General features: G+C 37.3%; 1 protein-coding gene across 2 annotated transcripts in view; it reads right to left on the bottom strand.

Moving 5' to 3' along the window:
• Positions 1 to 4,964: 4,964 nt before the first annotated feature.
• The window catches only part of mdga1 (MAM domain containing glycosylphosphatidylinositol anchor 1), a 186,610-nt gene continuing 167,725 nt past the window's right edge, over positions 4,965 to 23,849 (bottom strand). Inside the window, exons 17-18 of one of the 2 annotated variants that reach the window (XM_005733341.1) lie at positions 16,830 to 16,947; positions 4,965 to 5,873 (exon numbers count right to left, since the gene is read on the bottom strand). In XM_005733341.1, the coding sequence (XP_005733398.1) occupies positions 5,788 to 5,873; positions 16,830 to 16,947 (204 nt within the window). In that variant the 3' untranslated portion in view covers positions 4,965 to 5,787. The remainder of the gene's footprint in view (positions 5,874 to 16,829; positions 16,948 to 23,849) is intronic. The other variant, XM_005733342.1, reaches the window with a different exon arrangement.

Below are 23,849 nucleotides of genomic sequence, written 5' to 3'. Positions count from 1 at the left end.
TATATAAATAACTTCTCAGAATTCTTGCTTAATATGTTTCATCTGCCATTAATTGTTTAGCAGAAAGGGTTCATCCAAACATCATCTCTTCAACCTATAGTCAAGCTATTTACTTCTGTTCAGCTGTCCTCAGAACAATTTAGTGACTTTACTCCATTATTATGACAAGTTGACAGTCATCCAAACATGTTTTTTATTAATCAACGTAGCATTAAAAAAAAAAAAATCTTGCTGTATACAAGCGCCTTCTGATTTGGTGTATTTTGTAAAAGAAAAATAAGTGGCAACAACCTGTCTGAATATTAAATTTGACAAGAAATACTTTGCAGTGCAACAAGTAACTCATGAGCTACAATTATTTACTGTGCAGGAATGTAAATGAACATAAATAAATGCTTTGTTTCTAGTAAAAAGTATGGTCTGGGTTAACAACACTAGATTCAACCACTTGAACTCCATTTCAAAGTCTCAATACTAAAGCCTTTTTTTAAACTCAAGCTGATTTGTTATCTTTAAAGACATGCAGATAGAGTCCCAGATTTAAAAGGGGCTTTATTCATAAGCTTGAAAAGCCTGCTTCATTTTACTGTTTTCTTGCCAAAAGTTAGATGACAGCAGTTGGTCAGCTTAACTAAGCGCAAACTGCAAACTGAAAAACAACTAGTTCAGCTTTAAGTAAAGACAGTAAAATCTGCCAACCAGACAATGACTATTTAATGTTTAGGCTAACCAACTGCTGGCTGTTGCTTCAAATCCGGCATAGAACCGCAACTCAAAATATAATATAAATACTTTATACTTAAAATATAGTCAGAATCCGAAGTTACAATGATATAGTGAGTATATATAATATATATGAAAAGAAAAACGTCTCTTATTTGAGCAACTGGTTAAATTAATTAATAGACACCATGTATTTAGAGTATGTGTAGGGTATTGCTCTCATCCAACACTGTCCTCACCCCTATTGGGGGTTCTTTCCCATGTAACAAGAGGCACAGAAGCATTAATAATAATAATAATAATAATAATAATAATAATAATAAACACATCTATTTGTTGAATAGTTTTTTTTATTTATACCTCTTGGGTAAAATTTCAAATATATTCTCCTCTAAAATGCTCAATTACATGACAGAGATGTACAACACGCAGCATCGTTTGCTACCACTCTTTCTTTTCTACCCGTTAAAGGCGCATTTCACATATTCTGTTCCAAAATGGATCAATATATTGACTGCTGCATGCTGTAAAATCTGACAGTCTGCACTGTGACCGGTGTGCGGGTTCCCAAAATTGACTTGATATGAAGACGATGTTCTTACAGTGTGTTACAACAGTCAGGTGAGTCATAAAAAGTAATTTATAAGATTTTAAGGCTTATCACGTTGAAGGTGTTTGCTGTCATACGACACAGCACATAGATACTATTGTGGGTGTGTTGAATATCAAAAAGTCCACTTGGACACTGGCATTCAGTTACTTGTGGACTTGCAAGATATATGCATCGGCCACATGTTAATCAATTTCAAAGTCCGTGTGTTTTTGCAGAGAGTGTACTCCATCAAACATTGAGCTGAGATGATCTTTGTCTACAACCACATAACACGGCCTTGAACCTTCTGTTGAGAAATCAGGCAAAGGTCAAAGTATTTAGTGAAAAGGGTTATTCCGGTGTATAAACAAAGGCTGTAAGACCTAAATGATACTTTAAGGAACATCACAGGAAAGACTCTTTCAGGCATGTTCAGCACTTACATTGTGATTGTTTCACATTATATCATTTTGATGTAAAAAAAAAATAAAATAAAGTATGTCTCAATTTTTCTGTTGCTGGGAAGAATATCGCCGCAGAACTGCTCAGTGCAGACGCGTTGTTCTCTGCTTTCACATTGTTTCATGTAGGTCCACAATTGCAAGACAGTAGACATTTTATAGTAGGTGGAAGATTAACAGTCAGTGTGCCCACTCCGTTTGTTATTATTCATGTGCATGATGGCAGAAATGTGTGTTTGTGTGTCAGTGTTTGCCTAAGCCAGCAGATGAATGATATTGCTGCAAATGGAAAGTGGAAATGAGTATTTAATGGACACAAACATGATCCAAGAATTCTGTAATTTTAGGAAGACTACATTGAGCACTGGTGTGATCTAAACACTGGAGCAGATTTTATAATTACCAAATCACCAAATAACTTTATACTGCTTACATAATATTAATCCCCAGTGTGCGTATATTAAGCATTTAAATTGTTTTCCTTTCTTTGGTTCACTTTTCAATTGTTTTAAGTATATTATTATATTAAGAACATCACTAAAACTACTATTAACCATCTTTAAAAAATTATGAGTTTATGACAGATGTTACTTTAAAACAAATGAAGTAGATAGATTTATTGTATGGTACTCAAATAATGAATATCACTTGAATTCAAAAGCATGTAACCAGCATGTCATTTTATTATGGAAGATGTATGCAAAGCTTTTTATCTAGCCTAAATACATGTCCAAACTGTTCCTACATGTGTGATTACACTCAACATATTAAAAGGAATCACTGGATAGTAACTAAAGGGTTATTAAAATTGTTTATATAAAAACAAATACAAACATAAAGCCATTTCATTAAAAGTTTGTTAATTTTTTTTTTCAATTTAGATTTGAACAGGGATCGAGTACTGCCAGTAACAGTAAGGTGCAAAATTTGTTGGATAAAAATACAAATTTTGTAAATCTTTAAATATTGTGTTTGCCTAAAGTGACCCAAGACAGTGTTCAGAATTAATCTAATTGTATTTCTCAAAATTTATTATTTTGTGTCATACATACTTAAATCAAAAAGTAATACATTGATTTTTAATCCGGGAATACTAAATAACAATAATATGTGTATCTTTATGTGTTAACATTTTATTCCTATGTGGGACCACTAATATGATGGCTTTGCCTTTAATTATAAGTTGTCATGGAAACAAAAAATGAAAAATGAAAAGCATTTGCATCTCTTTGTGAAAAAGATAATGCATCATACAACTCCCATCTTTAACTCTCAGTTCTAACAGTGTTTACCTTGTTATTTCTAAGGACAAAGAACTATGAGGAATGATATGATGTAAGCATGATAAAATGCCACATATAGCAATGCTTAGTCATATTTCTAAAGTGCATTATCTACTGCACTGTTATTGTGCTCATTAATGCTTCTGATGATGCTATACAACTTAAGCTGATATGAATGCCTCATGTAACGCATTTGCCTACAGACAAGGTGGGGAGACAATGAAATCAATGCAAAAAAAAAAAACAAAACAAAAAGAGCCACTATGCTGTGTTGTGTTCTATAAATTGATGGCTATTTTGAAGACATTACCAGGAACTGAAAATATTTTAGGCCACTTGCAGAATGAACAATCTACATTTACAAGAAAGCATCTCCCTAGAATTCCCCATCAAGTAATTCAAATTAACTCATCCATCAGATGCACTTATCAGATCAAAGTAAATGGATGACGACAAAGCTAAAGCTAAGATACAGGACTATTTTTGCAATATGATGATTTGCTTAGAGTAGGCTTCAAAGGGCTTCAGTGTTCATATAATACAGTGCAGTCTGTGGTGTTTCACAGAGATATCCTACATGTGTTGCACAACTTTGCAGCAATTACACAATATGATTTTATACACATAAGCTGTGCAAGCAGGCACATAATCTCTTCTATTTATGAATGAAAAAAAATTATGAATAATGTATATTATTTACCAACTACAACAAAGAAAACAGATATAAACAAAAAAGTGAAATAAATTCAATGATGAACTCGCTGTGACATAATGCAGAGAAAAGAGATGAATACCATTACACATGGTGATGACGATGATCAGCATCAGCAACAGCTGAAGCACAGTACAGAAAAACTGAAGCACACTAAAAATTTAAATGGCTACAATTACCAGAATTACACTGGTAACTGCAATAATTGATGAAAGATGACAGATAAAACCTTTCTGCTGTGCTTTGGACACAATGATTTTTTTCAGAATACTTTTAAATGCAATGAGAACAATTATGTAGATATATAGATATGAGTATTGCTTAATTTTAACAATCATATCTATGGGACTATGAGAAGTGCTTATAATACAGACATTCAGTAATTAAACAAAGAATGTATTATTCAATCCACACTGCACATCTGGCAGAGACTGCTAATCTTCTCCACCTTTGACGCATTGGGTGGGGGAAATCCATACATGACATTCAATAACCCGCGAAAGAAGAAGTGCTGAAACTTACTCCAGGCGCTTATCCATTTCCCATAAAACACCACAATTTGCTTTATGTTTGAGGCACGTCTGCCTGCTGTGTTCTGATTAATTCAGATATTTGACTCCTATATCTAGTAAAAAGAAGTTAATGAAATAGACAGTACAAAAGTAAAAGTTGCATCTACCAGCCAAGGTTTTCCTCCTGTGTTCCTCATCGGATGACGTGTGTTTGACAGTGATTTCAGCAATGAAAACGGAGTGTTCATTTGTTTATGTCTGGGTGTATATGTGTACTCATCTGTATCTGCGAAGAAAATTTGAGGTTACCAGTTGGTTTGGGTCATTTTTGCATTTCCATTCACGTGCTCAGTCAGGTTCTGGATCACAAATCATCCTCTCTGCCTCTCATAAATATGAATGTAATACTTTAATTACCTTGACCCTCATGATGCCATAACAGAACAAAAAAGCAAATATCAAAAACACTGAATAGGTCTGACAAATTGCAATATCACATAAGAAATTGAATAAAATCCAAAGGAACAGCAGAGGTTGTATAAACGTTGTGCTTCTTTAATTTCACTTTGTAAAGTCCTCCACTGCCCTAGCTGTGTTTTTGTTTAACCTTCATTTTATTTAATATATATTTATTTATATATATGTATATATATATATATATATAAGATAAATGTACACGTATGAGGTTCATCTCTTGTGGCAAGCAGAGAGGCTACCAAGAGGCTACCAAGGACACCCTTCTTTTATCCTCAGTCCTGGTTAGTCATTTCCTCAATGATTGATTTATTTATTTATTCATTCAGTCATCAGTTTTTAGTGTCTCCTTATCAATCAGTAGCTCCCATGGTGCCAAAGGCTGGTCCGGAAGGGAGACTGTCTTTGTGGAAAAGGTTGTTTTGACCACTTTCCCTTTTCTCTCGCTCTTTCTTTAACTTTCTTCCTAGAATCCCCGTTCCCCCATTTCATTCCCTCAGGTCCTTTGTCATCTTTGGTTGAGTGTCCGACACTTTGGTGTGTCTGGGGAATAGGGTGGAAGGACTTCCGAGGATAGCGGTTCAAGGGAGTGAAGATACATGAAGGGTACACATATGGACCAAGAAGGATGACAAAGGAGAGAAAAAAGACAAAGTTGACAAAGTGGCACACTGACATGGATAAAGAGAATCTAATCAAGGGATAAAGGAGGGAATTTCAAGTCTCTATGTCAAAGACTATTAAGTATGTTAACCTTAAATACAGTATGAGCATTGATTGGTTATATGAAGCGAATAGGTGAAATATTAAAAAAAAAAGAGCAGAGGACAAGAAGATAGACAAATACATAGTGTTTCTTGTTGGATGCATGAAGGACAGAAAGACTGCAATAACTGAAGAGGACAGACAAGTAAATGGACAGGTACGCAGAGGAAAAGACAGGTACAGGGGAAGAGAGAGAAGTAAAAGAGCGCAAGTCAGGGCAGTGTCTGTCAGCACAGACAGTTGGTGGTGCTATGGGGAGTGCTCATCATCTGAAGAGTAGTGAAACAAAGCAGGAGAGGCCAAAGGCCAGCCATTTAGCCAGTGGGAGTGGGTGTGATCCTCCAATCAGAACTACAAAAAAAAACAAACAAAAAAAGAGTCATGTTAGCACAGAAATAACATATTAGCAATTTTTAACAGCTTCTGCTATCAAGATTAAATAATTCCAGTATTCTTCCAAAACTGGCATGTGCTATAGAAATGTAGGCCTTAGTAAGGTTCATTTCTGCTACGCTAACTTACTTTATGTTCAGAATAAAAAAAGAGATACAAAACCATAACCTAAAAACCCCTCATATCTAGGGGCACAGATTGCAATAGTATACATTTAAAAAAAAATTTGTCTATCACACACAAAAAAAATCTACTATGTTTTTTTTGCAGCTGGCCTTATTGCATTTTTATGTGTCTAGTTTGGGAGGAGACTATTTAAAGAATCACACGCATGTGAAAAAAACATGTAACAGGAACAGTAACAGCATGTTTCCTTCGTGCCTGTGATATCTGCCACAAAGAATGTTCATTGCTTTGGAATAAGAGGGGGTAATGTTTTCAGAATAATTCTCACAAATGGATGTCTCAAATTTATGAGTACGGAGCCAAAAGTCTGGCTATGTCTTGTAACTTCTCCCTAAGTCCTACATTCCATCTGAGTCTTAACTCATATGACTCATTAATAACTCATTTTCCCATTAATTCGCAATACAAATCTGATTTCAAAAAGTTGGAACGTTTGGATGTGTAAACAAAAAGAGAATGATAAGATGACAATGAGATTTTTAATTACTTGCAGTCTCATAAACCAATTTTTTTTAAATGTACCATTTTAGGAAAAATAGCTCATTTAGAGTTTGATAGCAATACTAATTCTCAAAACAGATGGGACACGGCCCAGTTACCATTATGTAGTATCCCATCTTTTAGCAACAGCTTGTAAACAGTTTGTAAACTTGGGAATTTGGAACTATGGAGACCAGTTGCTGGACTTTTGGAAGAGAAGTTTTGTGCCATTCTTGTCTGATATAGGATTCTAGCTGCTCAAAAGTCTTGAATCTTCTGTGCTCCAAAACCAGTGTATACCTTTTCAAATGTGCAAGCGGCCAATTCCATAGACACTAATGCATACCATCAAAAATGCAAAGATTTGAACTGAACAAGCCAGATAGACCATATCCTTTCAGTCCTTCAGTTCTGGATCATGTTCACATATGGCTTCTTCTTTGTACGATAGAGCTTTAACCTGCATTTTTGGATGGCACGATGAACTGTGTTCACAGATAGTTATTTTTCAGAAGTGTTCCTGAGCCTATGCTGTCATTTCCGTGAGAGAAACATGATTGTTTTTGATGCAGTGCTGCTTGAGAGCTCATGGACATCCAATATTTGTTTTTCAGCCTTGTCCCTTGCACACAAGGATTTCTTCATATTTTGGGAATCATTTGACATTACAGCTAGCAAGATCATTGGTTTCAACATCCGCCTCACCCACAAAGCCATCAGCCTTGTGGGTGACACCTCCGAACCCTTCACAGGCCCTCTCCAGCCCCCTGCCTTCGGGGAAAAGGTACCAGAGCATCCGGGTTTGGTCCAGTAGACTGCTGATAAGCTTTACTCAACAGGCTGCCAGAAGACTTAACTCTGTTCATATATTGCCTGCAATTTTGCAGAATTTCCTAATAAAAGGTGCTTTTGTGTTAAAAACAAGTTGTCTCAATGTTTTTTCCCCCTATAATTACATTTCAACAGCAACAAATTTAAAAATGGCCCTTTCCTGTTGTAAGCAATATATTTCTAAAACAGTTTGCCTAAGCCTTTTACAGTACTTGTTATTTTTTAATAACCTCTTTTATTTGAACACACTCATAGCTACATTAGTAAACTGGTTTGAGTTATCCAAATCAAATAATAACCTTTTGGTGAATATTTAGTCTAAATGCTGAGGTTAGGTAGACAAAGCCAGAAAAGCAAAATTCATCTAAGGTTTCTTGAACTTGCTTTTTAGTACAGGTCTCGACTGATGTGCTTTTTGTAATTTCCCCAGTTAAAGTAGTAGTGAACAATCACAAAGGCTTTGTAGCCATAAACAAATATATATTTTTAAAATTATAAGAAAGTTGATTTTTACATCTCACCGGAATTAACTGGTTGCAAAGGCTGTATAAACAGGATGGTTCAGAAGGTTTTCTGAGATGAAGACGACTTTTAGTAAGAGATGTATGTGACAGTTTACTGAAATCTAAAAACTATCAAGGACACTTATAAGCATTTACATAATAATCATCAATGATCAAGGATACAAGGAACATCACACTAAAGCAGACAGCAAGCTTTTTTGTGACAAAACTGTCATAGATGACAAACCGACGATTGAAGACAAACTAAGTAAATAACTGTGCGTGTGATGATTGTGTTTATCTATGTGGCTTAAGACTTCCTTAAAGCCTGCGGGTGTGTTGTCTGAATCTTGTATGACTGTATTTGTTTTATTGTGTTCCTTTTGATATTTTATGTCTCTTTTATTGCATTTTTAAATGCATAACATGAATGTAAATTGGAGCTAGCCTTCAATGATTTATTGACTCTAAACAAATTGAATTTTATTTGAGCATTAAAGAATGCCCTGAAGTGGTAGTTTTACTAAGAAGTATCATGTGAAAATTATCAAACTGTGTTGTGAATGTTATGAAGAAAGAAGGAGGGTTTGTAGAAAAAGGTTCACAGAAACTGTCAGGGAAGAAAGAACAGGTTGTATGGAGAAGAAAAGATGAGAAGACAGTCATGGCTGAGAAGGTGGTTGAGTAAACAAGAGAAACAGAAAGCTTCACCACTGAGATCCCATACATTGCCCTGACAGCTCTGAGATTTTAATGGGAGTAAAGAAGTTACGATTGATGTCATCATCAATATTTGTTGAACCGTTTTCCTTAGCTTTTTTCTGAAGGTCGTGATTGTTAAAGCACAGTTGGAAGACACAATGCAGACATTTTTATATGGTGTAATCGAATTGTTCAGATTTGTTGAATTTGAAAATTAAAATACCAGCTCAGACACAGCACACAGGATCATCTAAAGCTTTCATTTATATTCATTTATATATACAGTCCTATAAAGCAAACTACAAAACACACATACAATACACACCCTCCTTTAATACATAAATTACAAATGCAAGCTGTTCAGACACAGTTTCATAAAAAAAGCATGGGTATTGTATTTAAAAGATCAATATGATTTCATATCAGGGGTCCATCCTTCAGGCAGAAAATCAATATTTGTAATAAATTTTGTATCTGTATGCAGAAGACACACATTCAAACAGGCACACACTGACACACACAGATTCCTATAGTAGAGTCTAAAGTATGCAGGCGACCAATTGAGTGGAACATGGTGTTTAGGATACAGAGTAATAGGGCACTCAACTCCAAGTCTTTGGAAGATAAACAGGGTGCAGTCTTTTGAAATGTAGCAGAAAAGGGAGAAAACACGCTGATAAAAACACTAAAGGGCAAAAAGACATACAAGTTTCAGCAAGCCGCCATTAGTATAATTTAAGAAAACAATAATAATAACATGTAAAACCAGGTGGTATTCAAATACCAATCAAAAAGCAGCACACTGTAAAGAGAACTGCCCCAGAGGTTAGCAGATAAGAGCAACTTGTGTCAGCATTCACAGCCAAATTACAACCAGATTCTAAATATACTTCTACACTGAAAGCATCAAAACAGTATCAATATACACAATCATTTTAAAAACTAGAAGTAAAAATATAGCAAAATTAACTGAAAAGTATGACTAGAAAAAAATGTTTCCGCTAAAGTTGACAGACGTTAAAAGAATGCATGAAATACTCGATCACTAAGCGACCCCATCAACCATATAAATTGGTTTAACAATTAAAAATTCTTCATTTATGCTTTATTCAAGATTTTAGGGCTTTCCATGTGTAATGCAGTTAAATATGCTTCCCTCTGTAGTAATAATCTCTATAATATTCTCCCTTCAGAAAAAGTAGAAAATGTGGCTGCAAATGCCAATTTTTTAAAGAGTTAATAAGAATTCTGGGTAAACACTGGCATATCTGATGAACCGTCCATAAGTCACTTGTGCTAAGAAACTGAAAAAAAGATATTATTCAGGCCTTATTGCCATAAATCACATAACGTTTCTTTTTCGACTGTAAATGATGACACGATTTTCTCATCTGCTATCCTATGTGGTGGTTCTGTTTGCAAATGGTTTTCATTATTTAACTACAGCTCTGATTTTTGATTGATATTGGAACATTGTATTTCAAATACTTTTGTCTTGCTTCCTCCCTTTCATTTAGCAAATGTTCTCTTTACGCACTCATTCATTCGTCCTATTTCCAAGACCAGGGGTGCTGGAGGTGTTGCAGCACTGCCTCTGGCCAAAGGCAGCCATCACAGCACCCCCTGGCAAATGGAAAAAAAAGATGTCGAAACACTTTTGCCATTGATATTTTACTTGGAAATTTGTCATTCAGAAAGTTGTGTGAAATAAATTCAAATACGCTGTCCCTCTGACCCCCCCGCTGCACGTCTTTTATGCTCCAAAATGCGATTAAAAGCATGACTAAGGATAACCATGGTGCAAAAGATACTCACACACCTGCTGAAAAACTTTGGACATCAGTGCCCGTAAATTTATCAAATTAGAGAGCTTATTATAAGCTGCCCAGCACAGGTTAACAAAATAATTAAGCAGTAATTCCACAGTTATGCCTGTGTTGCAAAGGTTTTTGACTATCTCAATCTGGCTATTGGGTGGAGTTAAATAATATCCACATTTGGACACGTTCTCGTCAAAGTGTGCAAAAATGGGTTTATTTATATCTTGACTCCTCGTTCTCATGAAAATTCACAGTTAGGAGGCTGGTATAGTTTTCATAATAAATTTGATCACCTGTGTGTGTGTCTGACATGTGTGCCCTGTGGGGTTTAATTAGTATCTGTGTTAAAACCTTGCGTGTAAGCTGAGGTTTTAACTTCGTTATTATCTGTGCGAGTTCAGTTCTATTTTGGCTGCTTATTCTTGCCTGCTGCGTGCAGCAATGGAATCAAATATATTGTAGTTTCCAGTATTATTTTCTTTAAGAAAGAAATGAGCTTTCTGTTGGAACTTTTACGCACAAATTAAATTAAACCTTGAAAAATAGGATAAAGCTCCATTTGTATTACTGCATAGGCAGACATTTAATATCACTACCAGAACTCTGCATGTCGTTGCCCAATAGGTCTTTTTGGACTAATTTCAGCCTTTTGTATGTACTGTTCATGCACTTTTTTAAAAAAGTTTTTGTTTAATTATTTGAGAATGGACCAGCGTGACAGAAGAGCAACAGAAAAACAACAAAGATTTCAGTTTAAAGTAAACTGCCTCTTCTCCTGCAATAAAACACATATGAGCCAGGTGGGGCTCTGTGTTTTGTGCAGGTGGAGTTGCACCAAACATGTCAGAGGCAATCATCCTTCATTTAGGATGAAAGTCTCTTGTGTGTGCACAAAGCTGACCTGAAGTAAATGTGTGCAGATGTGCATGTGAGTATGCTTATACGGCAGCTGCAGTGGTCGCATACACAGTAAGCACCTGCTCAAAACACTTCCAAGGTGGACACACATGTATGCGTGGGAGTGTGTGTGGGTGTATGAACTTTATGTAAAAGTATGAAAAAGACATAAGTGTGATCACAGCAGGGCAATGCTGCTGGTCACATCTACATGTACTCCTGTCACATATTGTGCAGACAAGTGCCATAGTACTGACTTTTCATCTCACCCCCCTAATATCTATCTCTTCATTGATAACCTAAAAAAGGTTTAGATCTATATTTTGCACAAGGTTTCAATTATGACGCAGACTTGTACCTTTCTGTTAATCAGTTATAAATGTGTGCTCCATGGTTCAATGCCAGAAGTGGTAAATGTCTGTACCTAGCCTTCCTGCCTAGAACCTGGTCACGAATTAACGTTATGTATTCTAAATTAATTTGCATTTTTCTCAAAGTCATAAATGAAAATGTACAATTACTGACAGAGTTGCACTAAAAAAAGTAAATTGGGTGGTTGCTACATTTACAAAAGTCTAACTTGTCATTTGAACAAAATAATTTCATGTTTCTATGGTGAACGCAGTTAAATCATGTTGGATGTGCATGAAATTCAAAAACTTAATTTGTTCTTGTTCAGATGACACGATACAATCTAGGAAGAGTGGTTATAGTTGCCTGGACTCACGAAATTCACAAGATCATATGAGATGTCAAACCACTGGAAAATCACTGGGGTTGTAAGAGGCAGACAACCATACACACACCACGTGTATGTACAGGGAGTGCAGAATTATTAGGCAAATGAGTATTTTGTCATGCATGTTGTCTTACTCCAAGCTGTATAGGCTCGAAAGCCTACTACCAATTAAGCGTATTACGTGATGTGCATCTCTGTAATGAGAAGGGGTGTGGTCTAATGACATCAACACCCTATATCAGGTGTGCATAATTATTAGGCAACGTCCTTTCCTTTGGCAAAATGGGTCTAAAGAAGGACTTGACAGGCTCAGAAAAGTCAAAAATAGTGAGATATCTTGCAGAGGGATGCAGCAGTCTCAAAATTGCAAAGCTTCTGAAGCGTGATCATTGAACAATCAAGTGTTTCATTCAAAATAGTCAACAGGGTCGCAAGAAGCGTGTGGAAAAACCAAGGCGCAAAATAACTGCCCATGAACTGAGAAAAGTCAAGCGTGCAGCTGCCAAGATGCCACTTGCCACCACTTTGGCCATATTTCAGAGCTGCAACATCACTGGAGTGCCCAGAAGCACAAGGTGTGCAATACTCAGAGACATGGCCAAGGTAAGAAAGGCTGAAAGACGACCACCACTGAACAAGACACACAAGCTGAAACGTCAAGACTGGGCCAAGAAATATTTCAAGACTGGTTTTTCTAAGGTTTTATGGACTGATGAAATGAGAGTGAGTCTTGATGGGCCAGATGGATGGGCCTGTGGCTGGATTGGTAAAGGGCAGAGAGCTCCAGTCCGACTCAGACGCCAGCAAGGTGGAGGTGGAGTACTGGTTTGGGCTGGTATCATCAAAGATGAGCTTGTGGGGCCTTTTCGGGTTGAGGATGGAGTCAAGCTCAACTCCCAGTCCTACTGCCAGTTTCTGGAAGACACCTTCTTCAAGCAGTGGTACAGGAAGAAGTCTGCATCCTTCAAGAAAAACATGATTTTCATGCAGGACAATGCTCCATCACACGCGTCCAAGTACTCCACAGCGTGGCTGGCAAGAAAGGGTATAAAAGAAGAAAAACTAATGACATGGCCACCTTGTTCACCTGATCTGAACCCCATTGAGAACCTGTGGTCCATCATCAAATGTGAGATTTACAAGGAGGGAAAACAGTACACCTCTCTGAACAGTGTCTGGGAGGCTGTGGTTGCTGCTGCACGCAATGTTGATGGTGAACAGATCAAAACACTGACAGAATCCATGGATGGCAGGCTTTTGAGTGTCCTTGCAAAGAAAGGTGGCTATATTGGTCGCTGATTTGTTTTTGTTTTGTTTTTGAATGTCAGAAATGTATATTTGTGAATGTGGAGATGTTATATTGGTTTCACTGGTAAAAATAAATAATTGAAATGAGTATATATTTGTTTTTTGTTAAGTTGCCTAATAATTACGCACAGTAATAGTCACCTGCACACACAGATATCCCCCTAAAATAGCTAAAACTAAAAACAAACTAAAAACTACTTCCAAAAACATTCAGCTTTGATATTAATGAGTTTTTTGGGTTCATTGAGAACATGGTTGTTGTTCAATAATAAAATTATTCCTCAAAAATACAACTTGCCTAATAATTCTGCACTCCCTGTATTACTATTTACTATGGTTTAACTTGTCAAGAACAAAAACATAAAGAAAATTCTGCATCAAGCATAGCTTTCCTACTTTTGTTGAGTCTGTATTGACAGCTCAACGCCATGGTGGCTCGTGCTGTTGCCTCAGAGCAAGAAGGTCCTGGGTTCAATCTGGCCAAGTTTGCAATGGGTTCTCTCTGCGTACTCTGGTTCCCTCCACAGTTAGAAGTCATTCAGTTATTAGGGTAAGGGTAATTGGTGATTATAAATTACCCAAAGGTGTTAAAGAGCAAATGGTTGTTTGTCTCTATGTAATAGTCTGGCGACCTGTCCAGGATGTACCCTGCCCCTCTTACCTTATCACTTCCGCAGCCCAGATAAAGATAAGAGGATAGCTGGATTGGAAGTTGCTCTAAGTCTGTTGAATTTTTTGTTGAATATTATGTAATATGAACACAACATGTACTACAGACAGAAGTTACATTTGTTCATTCAATAAGATTATCACTGGTGTAACAAACAAATATTGTACTAGTTCATGTAACAAGACTGACTTTTGATGTATGTGTTTAAACAATATAACATGACTTTAACTAAATTTAATTAGACTAACTTGGTACAAACAACTTGTTTGAATAAAAGTCAAATTAATGGAATGTTACTGTTAATATTATGTTAAACTTACAAACATATATCGTGTTAAAACAACCCAATCAAGATGGATTAATATAACATGATTTTTTAGATGGAATATAAGTGGCAAGATAAAATTACGTTCATCCAATGAATTATTTTTTTGAGTGTGGGTTTATTCTTCTCTAATCCCTATTTTACCTCACCAACTTCATGGAGGTAGAGCTTGTACCCAAGACAGATGCATTTTGTTTCTTGCAGTGGCAAAGACTTTTTAGTTACTTGCCTGATAATTGCCCATCTGTCTGCACTGTGAGTCTCTGCCTGCATAAAACCTGCAGGACACAAATGCACACGCGCCCGCTCTGATAGCTCAAGAGCTTTCCTCTTCCTGTTTTCACCTTCATCCATTATTCACTCCATCCGCCAGTGTTGTTACATGCACATATGTGTGAGATTGCACTGCACATCCAAGCAGACAATCATCAGCACACTCAGACACACCAACTCACACTCAAGGTTTGAGGAGGTAAAAGGAGGATGTTAATAATTTATTAGATTGTGTGTTTTCAATTTTTTTCTTTTTGTTTATTTCTAATATTTTTTCATAATAATTTCTGGCGAAAGTTAACATGAACATTCTAAGTACATGTCGCTGTATATTATAATGCAACACACAGCATTTGCTTCTGTATTTCATCTATGTCTGTACCTGGGGTCCTTCCTATTTTGCTCCGAGTCCTAGTAAAGAGTGTATTTCAATCTTTTTTTCTTCATGTTGGGCTGTGTAAAATTTGTCACTTAAAACTGGTCAATTAAATTGTAGGGTCAATATATTATGATAGAAAGATTTTTTTTTCCTATTAGAAAAAAGTAAGTGAACAGTCTGAAATTTCATCAGATGTTTCCTGTATGTGATCTGGAATGCCAGTAAGTGTGTGTGTGTGTGTGTGTGTGTGTGTGTGTGTGTGTGTGTGTATGTGCATGTTTGCCTGCATGACTTGGTTTGCAGAGGACAGCTGATGGTAGCCATATTTTGTCTTTTGGATCACTTTCCATTTGTATTTGTTTTGCTGTTTCTTATATTAACAGACACATATACATGCAAATGAACAAATATATATATAAATAATTTTGAACACTGTGTTTTTGACCTCTTCTCTTGCTATATCTTCTCTAACCTGCAGGCTATTGGAATCCCTCCACACACTTACATGGACCGAAACTGCTTCACTGACACTTTTTCTTGTTGGATTCCCACCTCTTGCTAAAGTTGCTCGTGTCAAACAGTATTTGTATGTAACAAAATAATATTATGAGTACAGCTTAGCTTGACCTAGGATACATTAAATGGTAAATGGCCTGCATTTGTATAGCCCTTTACGTGGTCCCTAAGGATCCCAAAGCGCTTTACACAACCAGTCATCCACCCATTCATACACTGGTGATGGCAGCTACATTGTAGCCACAGCCACCCTGGGGCGCACTGACAGAGGCGAGGCTGCCGGACACTGGCACCACCGGGCCCTCTGACCACCACCAGTAGGCAACGGGTGAAGTGTCTTGCCCAAGGACACAACGACCGAGACTGTCTAAGCCGGGGCTCTAACCGGCAACCTTCCGATTATAAGACGAACTGCCAGTTCTTGAGCCACGATCGCCCCTACTAGGAGCAGATTGCTTGATTTAACTTACCATGCAAACTTGATTGGTCAGTTTATTGTGTATAAACATTTTTTCCTCTTCTTGTGCATATGTTTCTGCATTTATCTTCTTTTCTTATCTAAATCCTTAATTATCACACAGTGTCTCTGTAATTTCTCTACATTTCTAAAATAAATAACCCAAGCTTTTAAAGATAAAGAGCAGTGAGCAGAGCTATGCTGATGAATAAAGGATAGATGAAGAATGTAGGGTAAAAGGAAACAAGAATAGATATAATGGCAATAAGTGTGGAAGACGCAGCAGGATGTGGTATGGACAGTTAGAGGATGAAAAGAAAGCAAGATAAATGCAGTTATTAAAGAAGAAGAAGAAGAAGGACCACAAATTATGATGAGCCTTCCAGCTTACCTCCATGCTGGTGCCCTGTGGTGTCCACTTGTTTCTATACATCCCACACAAAGGCAATATTTTCTCTGTGCTCTATATTCCAACACCTCCCATACACTACAGAAGACTTTTAGTTCTCATATCGTGACAGCTCTAAAAATATGGTTTCTATAGCAATTAAATTCTCTATTGCCTTAGTTTATTTTCATTTTAACTTAATCCAGCTCAGGTGAATTTAGTTTGATAATTCATTTTCTTAGTAAGTCGTTGATTTTTATGTATTTCTGCTGAAAATAATATCAAAGCTATACATTTTTTTAATAGAATGGCATTGCCTGTCTTATTTGGAGTTTCTCTGAACGTATGAAGATGACCCAACCACGAATTCCAAAAGTTGCTTTTGTGTGCTTCTTTGTTTATTAAGTATATTTCTACACAAAAATCACAAAATATCTTACCTGTCTTACCTGCGTTGGCTACAGTGTTTTGTTGCTTGCATTCTCCTCTGGTGATAGACACGTCGTCAATGGCAATATCCCCCTCAAAACCCGAGCCTCGAATTCCTTCAAACACAATCTGTTTAGAAAAGAACAAAACAACCTTTACTAAAAAATAAGTAGTTGCTTCCTTATGTCTTTATCAGTGTCTCATATTGTTGTGGTGGAAGTGGAGGAATAGCCCGCTCGTCTTTACGGTGTAGCTTCACTTCATTTAGGTTTTCAAGCATTGTTGATACACAGCTCTCTCGGCTCTCTTTAGGATCATTGTTCTTTGCATGACTCATTACGGGCCAGCCTTTAGCTGTTGGGATGAAGGGCCTCATATTTGATTCCAGAATGATTTGGCATACAGGGGTTATTTGTGTGGCTGTAAAACACGCCCAAATCACCATCCCCATAGGTGTTAAGTGTTTGTGCTCATGTGCTGTGTTTGGTATTTGCCAAATGTGGTGTTATGCTAAAATATATCAACTTTGATCTCATTTCTCCAAAGGACACTGAACTAGAAGTCTCTTTAAAACCTAAGCTATGTCCTTTTTAGAGAGCAATCTTAGCAACCCTTCCAAATAAGCCATAATTGCTCTTCTTTTTCTAATTGTTTCTAAACTTAACTTTTCACACACTGAGATATCATTCTTTGGTTTTTGATCATTCTCTGAGCATTTCCAGGTTTGAAGTGAATGGCAAACCAGCCAAATCTGCCAAAATTTATTAAGGTGATGCTTACTTATTATCAGCACCTGCTACTTCTTAATACCTATAAAGGCAGTAAAAGTATACTTAGTTTTTCACAGGACTGGATACTCCGTTAAAACGTCTTAAATTTTGTAAAAATGAATTTAAAATTAAAATGCAAAACTAATTTAATTACTCTAAAGAACCTACTTTCTGTATCTGAAGTTGAGCAATAATAACAATAATAACAACAACAACCATATAATTAATAATTATAGAAAATATGAATACTTTAATTAAATAAAGACATGGAAACATCTATTACAGATAGCAACATGCTAGTTTATTCTCCCATCTCAGGAATTTACAAGCTGCAGTCATATCCTAACACAGTGGTTCTTAACCTGGGTTCGATCGAACCCTAGGAGTTTGGTGAATCGGTCTCAGGGGTTCGGCAGAGCCTCCACCACAGAGGTCGCAGAGGTCAAGACACACCCGAATTATCGTGTAAATTTGTGATGACACGCCCCCTACAGAACGTGATGGAAGTGAGCGTTCTATCTGCATGATTTGCAACGCCAAGTTGAGCAACTCCAGTCTCGCAAAACTAAAGGAAAACTTCTTGACGCTGCATGGAGACGGGGAATACAATAACACAACACTTACTGAATTCAAGGCGAAGAGAGCCAGATTCGATGAAAGGCCCACTCTGCCTGCTCTTGGATTTGTACCCGTTAACAAACCGATCCTCACACCATCGTATGAAGTTGCTTATCTGGTCGCAAAGCAGGGCAAGCCACACACCATTGGTGAAACACTTGTGAAACCAGCTGCGTTAAAGATGGCAAATCTGATACTCGGAACAGTGGCCGAAGGTAAATTATCCCAAATTCCTCTTTCAAATGACACCATCAGTGACAGAATAGAAGACATGAGTAAAGACATCTTGGCTCAAGTAGTCGCTGATTTCAAGCCCGGCAAAATTCAGCCTTCAACTCGATGAGAGCACAGACGTTGCTAATCTAAGCCAGCTTACTGTTTTCGTGCGCTATGTGAAAGATGACATGATTAAAGAAGATTTTTTATTTTGTAAGCCTCTTACAACAACAACTAAGGCAGCTGATGTGAAGAAGCTTGTGGATGACTTCTTCAGAGACAACAATCTTTCACGGGACATGGTTTCTGCAGTTTGTATAGACGGAGCTCCAGTCATGCTGGGAAGAAACTCTGGTTTTGGTGCACTAGTAAAAGCTGATGCACCACACATCATTGTGACTCATTGTATTTTGCACAGGCATGCATTGGCAACAAAACCCTTGCCTCCAAAAATGGCAGAAGTGTTAAAAACTGTGTGAACTATGTGCGAAATAGTGCTCTGAGGCACCGCATCTTCAGTGAGCTGTGTAAAGAAATGGGCTCTGAATTTGAGGTACTTCTGTACCATTCTAATGTTCGGTGGTAATCCCGGGGACAGGTGCTGAATCGTGTTTTTGCCATGCGTGTGGAATTAGCCCTGTTTTTGCAAGAGCACCAACACTGTCATGCAGATTGCTTCAAAAATCCTGAGTTCATTCTCATTTTAGCGTACATGGCTGATATATTCGCAGCTCTCAATCATCTCAATCAGCAGATGCAAGGTGGTGGAGTTAATATCATAGAAGCGGAAGGACAGCTGAAGGCTTATCAAAAAAAGCTAACGTTATGGAAATGACGAACAGAGAACAACAACTTCGCAAACTTCCCCCTTCTGGACAACTTTGTAAGTAAGATCGAAGATGTGTCTGGAATCGGAGATATTTCTGTATCCACGGAACTGAAGCAAACAATTGCAACGCACTTAGATGAGCTTGCAAAGTCTCTCGACAGATATTTCCCTACAAGAGAGTCATATCCAGCATGGGTGAGACAGCCGTTCACGTTTGCTGTTGAGACAGCAGATGTCAATGATGAATACCTTGACGGAATCATTGAAATTCAGCAGAGCCAGGTTCAACAGCAACTCTTCAGAACAACAACGCTCTCAACGTTTTGGTGTCGACAAATGGACAAGTATCCAATTATTGCTAAGAAAGCTCTGGATTTTTTTTATACCATTTGTTACAACATATCTTTGCGAGCAATCCTTTTCGACAATGCTGGATATAAAAACGAAGAAAAGGAACAGACTTTTCTTTGAAAATGACACAGACTTGCCAAGGTGAAGCCACGCATATCTGAACTGGTCTCTCAAAGGCAACAGCAGAAGTCACACGGATTTGCAGGTATGTAATTTGTTGTAAGTTCATGCATTGTGTTGGTTTTGTTCTTTGAACAAGGTGATGTTCATGCACGGCTCATTTTGTGCACCAGTAAAAAAACATATCTATGTCTTGAATTTGAAATTTTTTTTTTTAAAAATTCACTAAAGAGGGGTTCGGTGAATGTGGATATGAAACTGGTGGGGTTCGGTACCTCCAACAAGGTTAAGAACCACTGTCCTAACATCATTTCTGGACTCACAACAAGAAAACTAAGCAGGAGACTCTTCTGAACACTTCCCCCATTTTAGCCACCAGCCATCTGGTTTTGACTGACAGCCTAATTACTGTGGTGTACCAATGCACCAAAAGCCCAGCGCACCCAGCTAATCAAAAACCAAGTGTATTCTGTCTAGTTTCTGAGGAGGGAAAAGCAAATAAACAAGAAAACTTTGTTTCTCCAAAATAACAACAAAAGTAACTCTCTTGACTGCAGTTGTTATTGACTTTTACAGCAGACCCCAGTGCTTGATAATTTTAATTCTGAAAACAATAGTCAGAGTTGTTGCTTTGTAATAATATTTGAGTGTTTCTGCAATTCCAATGCCTCATTCTGTTTTAATTTTTTTTTTTCAACAGAAAACAGCTCCATGTGAAAATTCCTACATGGGCTGAAGTATACAGCAATAACTTTTTTTTAAACTTCAGCATCTAGCAGCCCTTTAGCAAGGTATTTAACCCTCAATTTATTCAAAAAAGTGAGAACGGAGCAGGTGTTACTATAGAAAGGAATGCAATACTAATGAAAATTTAAAAAAACTGCATACACTTGCATAGTATGTCTGTATACCTACAGGTTAACAAGCGAGCAGGTGCAAGCATGGAGGGGAGGCAGACCGTGCATGACTGGGTTCACTTTAAAAACTCCATCTGTTAACAGCAACATGCTGCGGTTAAAGTATCAACTGAGCAGGCTTGCTATCAATTTGTGTGTAAATATATCGAGCCAGAGCAAGGGTGGGTCCAATTAACCTGATTCTGACCCAGCAAGAAGAAAAGAGTGACCTAACCCCACATGTGCTCAAAACAAAACATATACAATGGCAGTGCAAACACACTGTTAACATGATCTTAGTTTTGAGGCATTCTGCTATTGTGTTTTAATCTATGAGTCCTGTTCGTAACTAACAGCAAGTTAACTTTAGTGGGCAGATAATAACACTTGTAACCTCGTAATAACAACTTAAACTTTAGAGTAGTTTTCTTCTTTACTTAGCATAAGTTAGATCCGCTCTTGCACAATTTGGCCTCATATATACTTATATATTTCTTATATACTCCAATATATTCTACTCCAGCTGCTAACTAACCCTTGAGTACACCACATAATCCACCAGTTATTTCAAAACAACAGAGCGAGGAGCAGGTGTCTCTATGCATACAAATGTAATTTTGATAGAAAAACTGCACATACTCTCATTGTATACCATGAGTACATAGGTACTCTAATCATTTTCTTATATTTTCTCTCTACTTCTCTCCACACAGAGCCAATTCAATTTCATTCACAAAGGGGAAGAAAGTACAAGAGCATTATCATTTATTCCCCATTTGCTTTCTAATTTATTCCCCGAATGAGAGATCCTCTTTGAATTAACAAATAAAATAATTAGGAGAACCTTGACGCTGATTGCGTGGTGGCGAGGGAGCAAGTCCAGCAGCACAAGCTGTATGGCTTTAACAGGTCTGCTCACATATACAAAAAAGATTTTCTTCCGTATAGGCTGTAAAGAAAATTCTGTGGTCTTCAAGTGAAGAGGCTTATTCGCCACAAGGCCACGATCCTTTAATTTATAAATGCTACAATGAAATTTCCTTGCTGCTTGACTGTCGTAAACATTTTGCTTTATTTATGGTTTTTCTTCCTTTAATTCCAGTTTTCTTTGTATATTTGCCAGCCATAGTGTGATTTCTTTAACATATGCACACATGTACTGTACCTTTACAAACACTTAATTAACATCTTTATAGACTAGAGACTAGAGTATGATAATTGAAAAACTGAAGCTAAATGACTAACACTGGCCTTAACAAAGAAAGGTGCAAAACTATTAATTAACAGTCTCATTTACATATTACAATCTGACCAGCAAAGTTTTTTTTCTCTAAGATATCAAACACAATAGCATGAATAAAACAATACAATATATTGTATTGTTTTATATGACAGGATACTGTATACAATATCCTGTCACTGCAAAATAATGACTTTATATGTTTAGTTTTTGGATATGGCTCAGAGACATAACTGACCAGCAAGTTTAAATGTGAGAACCGACATTGTCTCACATTTAAATATTACTGCTGGGCACTTTGTGGGGGCCTCAACAGTAATGTGCTTCTCAGAGTTTCTAAACCTTGGCAGTTGTGTTTGGTGACCTGCATTTTTGCATCACCCGAGTTATACAGAAATGACAAGTTGGAGAGCTGTTGTAAATTATGCAGTTATCAAATTCTGGGACAAAAAAATGTGATCATAAAAGATACATGTCATATATAATAAAGCTGATATTTCTGTCTTACATTTTCTGAATATTTAAATAAATAAATAAATCTGCACCCTTCATGAAAAAAACATGACATCATTTTTTTTTGAAAAACTGTAAAATTTTCTGTATTCCAGTTCTTGTTATTATACTGCATAACGTGTGGGTGTGAAGGATCTTGAGTGAGATAGAAAACTTGCGCATGTGTGTGCGTGCATGAGTGTGTGAATGCAGGATCAAAGGGTGTGCAGTAAAGTGTCAGGTTGAAGTTGTGAGTGTGTCGTTTTGTCACGCCTTGTAACCTTTAATGTTCCCATTGATGTGCTATCCACATACCAGAGGGGACACAGCTGTGAGAGCGAGGGAGTAAAAAAGAGAGAGACTACATGCACATGTGTGTCTCTGTGTGTGTGTGAGAGAGAGAGAGAGAGAGAGAGAGAGAGAGAGAGAGAGAGCTTTAAAATACCAGTGCAATGTGAGGCACACAAATGTGGGTTGGCCTGGTTTCCAACAAGCCCCCCAGGTACCAAACACTGCTAGGAACACAGATGGCCTCTGGGTAATCCACAGAGGAGCAAGTAGGGACACAAATACTAGTACAACACGTTACCGCCTTCTTTGCAACTCCATTGATTTTATGTGTTCATGTAATTTCTGCTATACAAGTTGGTCTCAATAAACAACCTCATTAAGATGAATTTATTTACAAGTAACCTCAAGAGTGGAAGCTTGGGAAAGTAAAAGAGTTGCAGATTTAGTGCAAGAGAGATGGTCACAGTTATACTGATATCATAACAAAATATACACCCCTCTATTAGGTACACCTGCTGTATGCCGGTTTATGGAGGTTTGAAGCCTATCGCTGTTATTACTGGGCAGGAGGCCGGGTAGATAGGTCAGCAGTCCATTACAGGGATAAGTTGAAGACACAACACTTTGAAAGCTAAAATTCCCACCTGTGGCCAATTTACAATTGCCACTTAACCCACTGTGCTTATCTTTGAGCTGTTGTAAGAAGCCATAGGTTCCACAGTAAACAACAACACACATTTGTTCCTAAGGATATTATGATCTCTGATAAAGAGCATTAAAGGTCCTAAAGTACCGCTTCAAATTTCCTGACTTTACAACTTTAATATATATGGAAAGTAGTAATCATAGCCAGTAGAGCATACACAATGTAACATCTTACACTTCCTTATCACTTAGCTCGCCACTGTTTACAATGAGAATCTTGTACTAATGCTAGCCAGAGGCTGGGCTCAAGCCCGGGCTGTTGTAGAGAGGCAGGAAGGAAAGCTGTTTTTCAATACATCATTACTTTTGTTGGATGGAGCACAAAGAGAGAGGAAATGCAGAGCCGAGTGGCAGCACCTCAAAGACTTCCTGGGTATGCAGTCAGTGAGGTGTGCACACGACTAGAGAGTTTGTGTTCTCCATGGACAGCTCTCAACACTAAGCAGAAATGAAACATGCGTCAATACGCAGTCACTTCTGCACTCCGTGGAACTCAATAACAT

The sequence above is a fragment of the Pundamilia nyererei genome, unplaced genomic scaffold (assembly GCF_000239375.1).
Source record: "Pundamilia nyererei isolate P.nyererei 1_Seehausen unplaced genomic scaffold, PunNye1.0 scaffold00051, whole genome shotgun sequence".
Lineage (NCBI taxonomy): Eukaryota > Metazoa > Chordata > Actinopteri > Cichliformes > Cichlidae > Pundamilia > Pundamilia nyererei.
The sequence above is the reverse complement of the archived record's forward strand: the minus strand, read 5'-3'. Positions and strand labels throughout refer to the sequence as shown.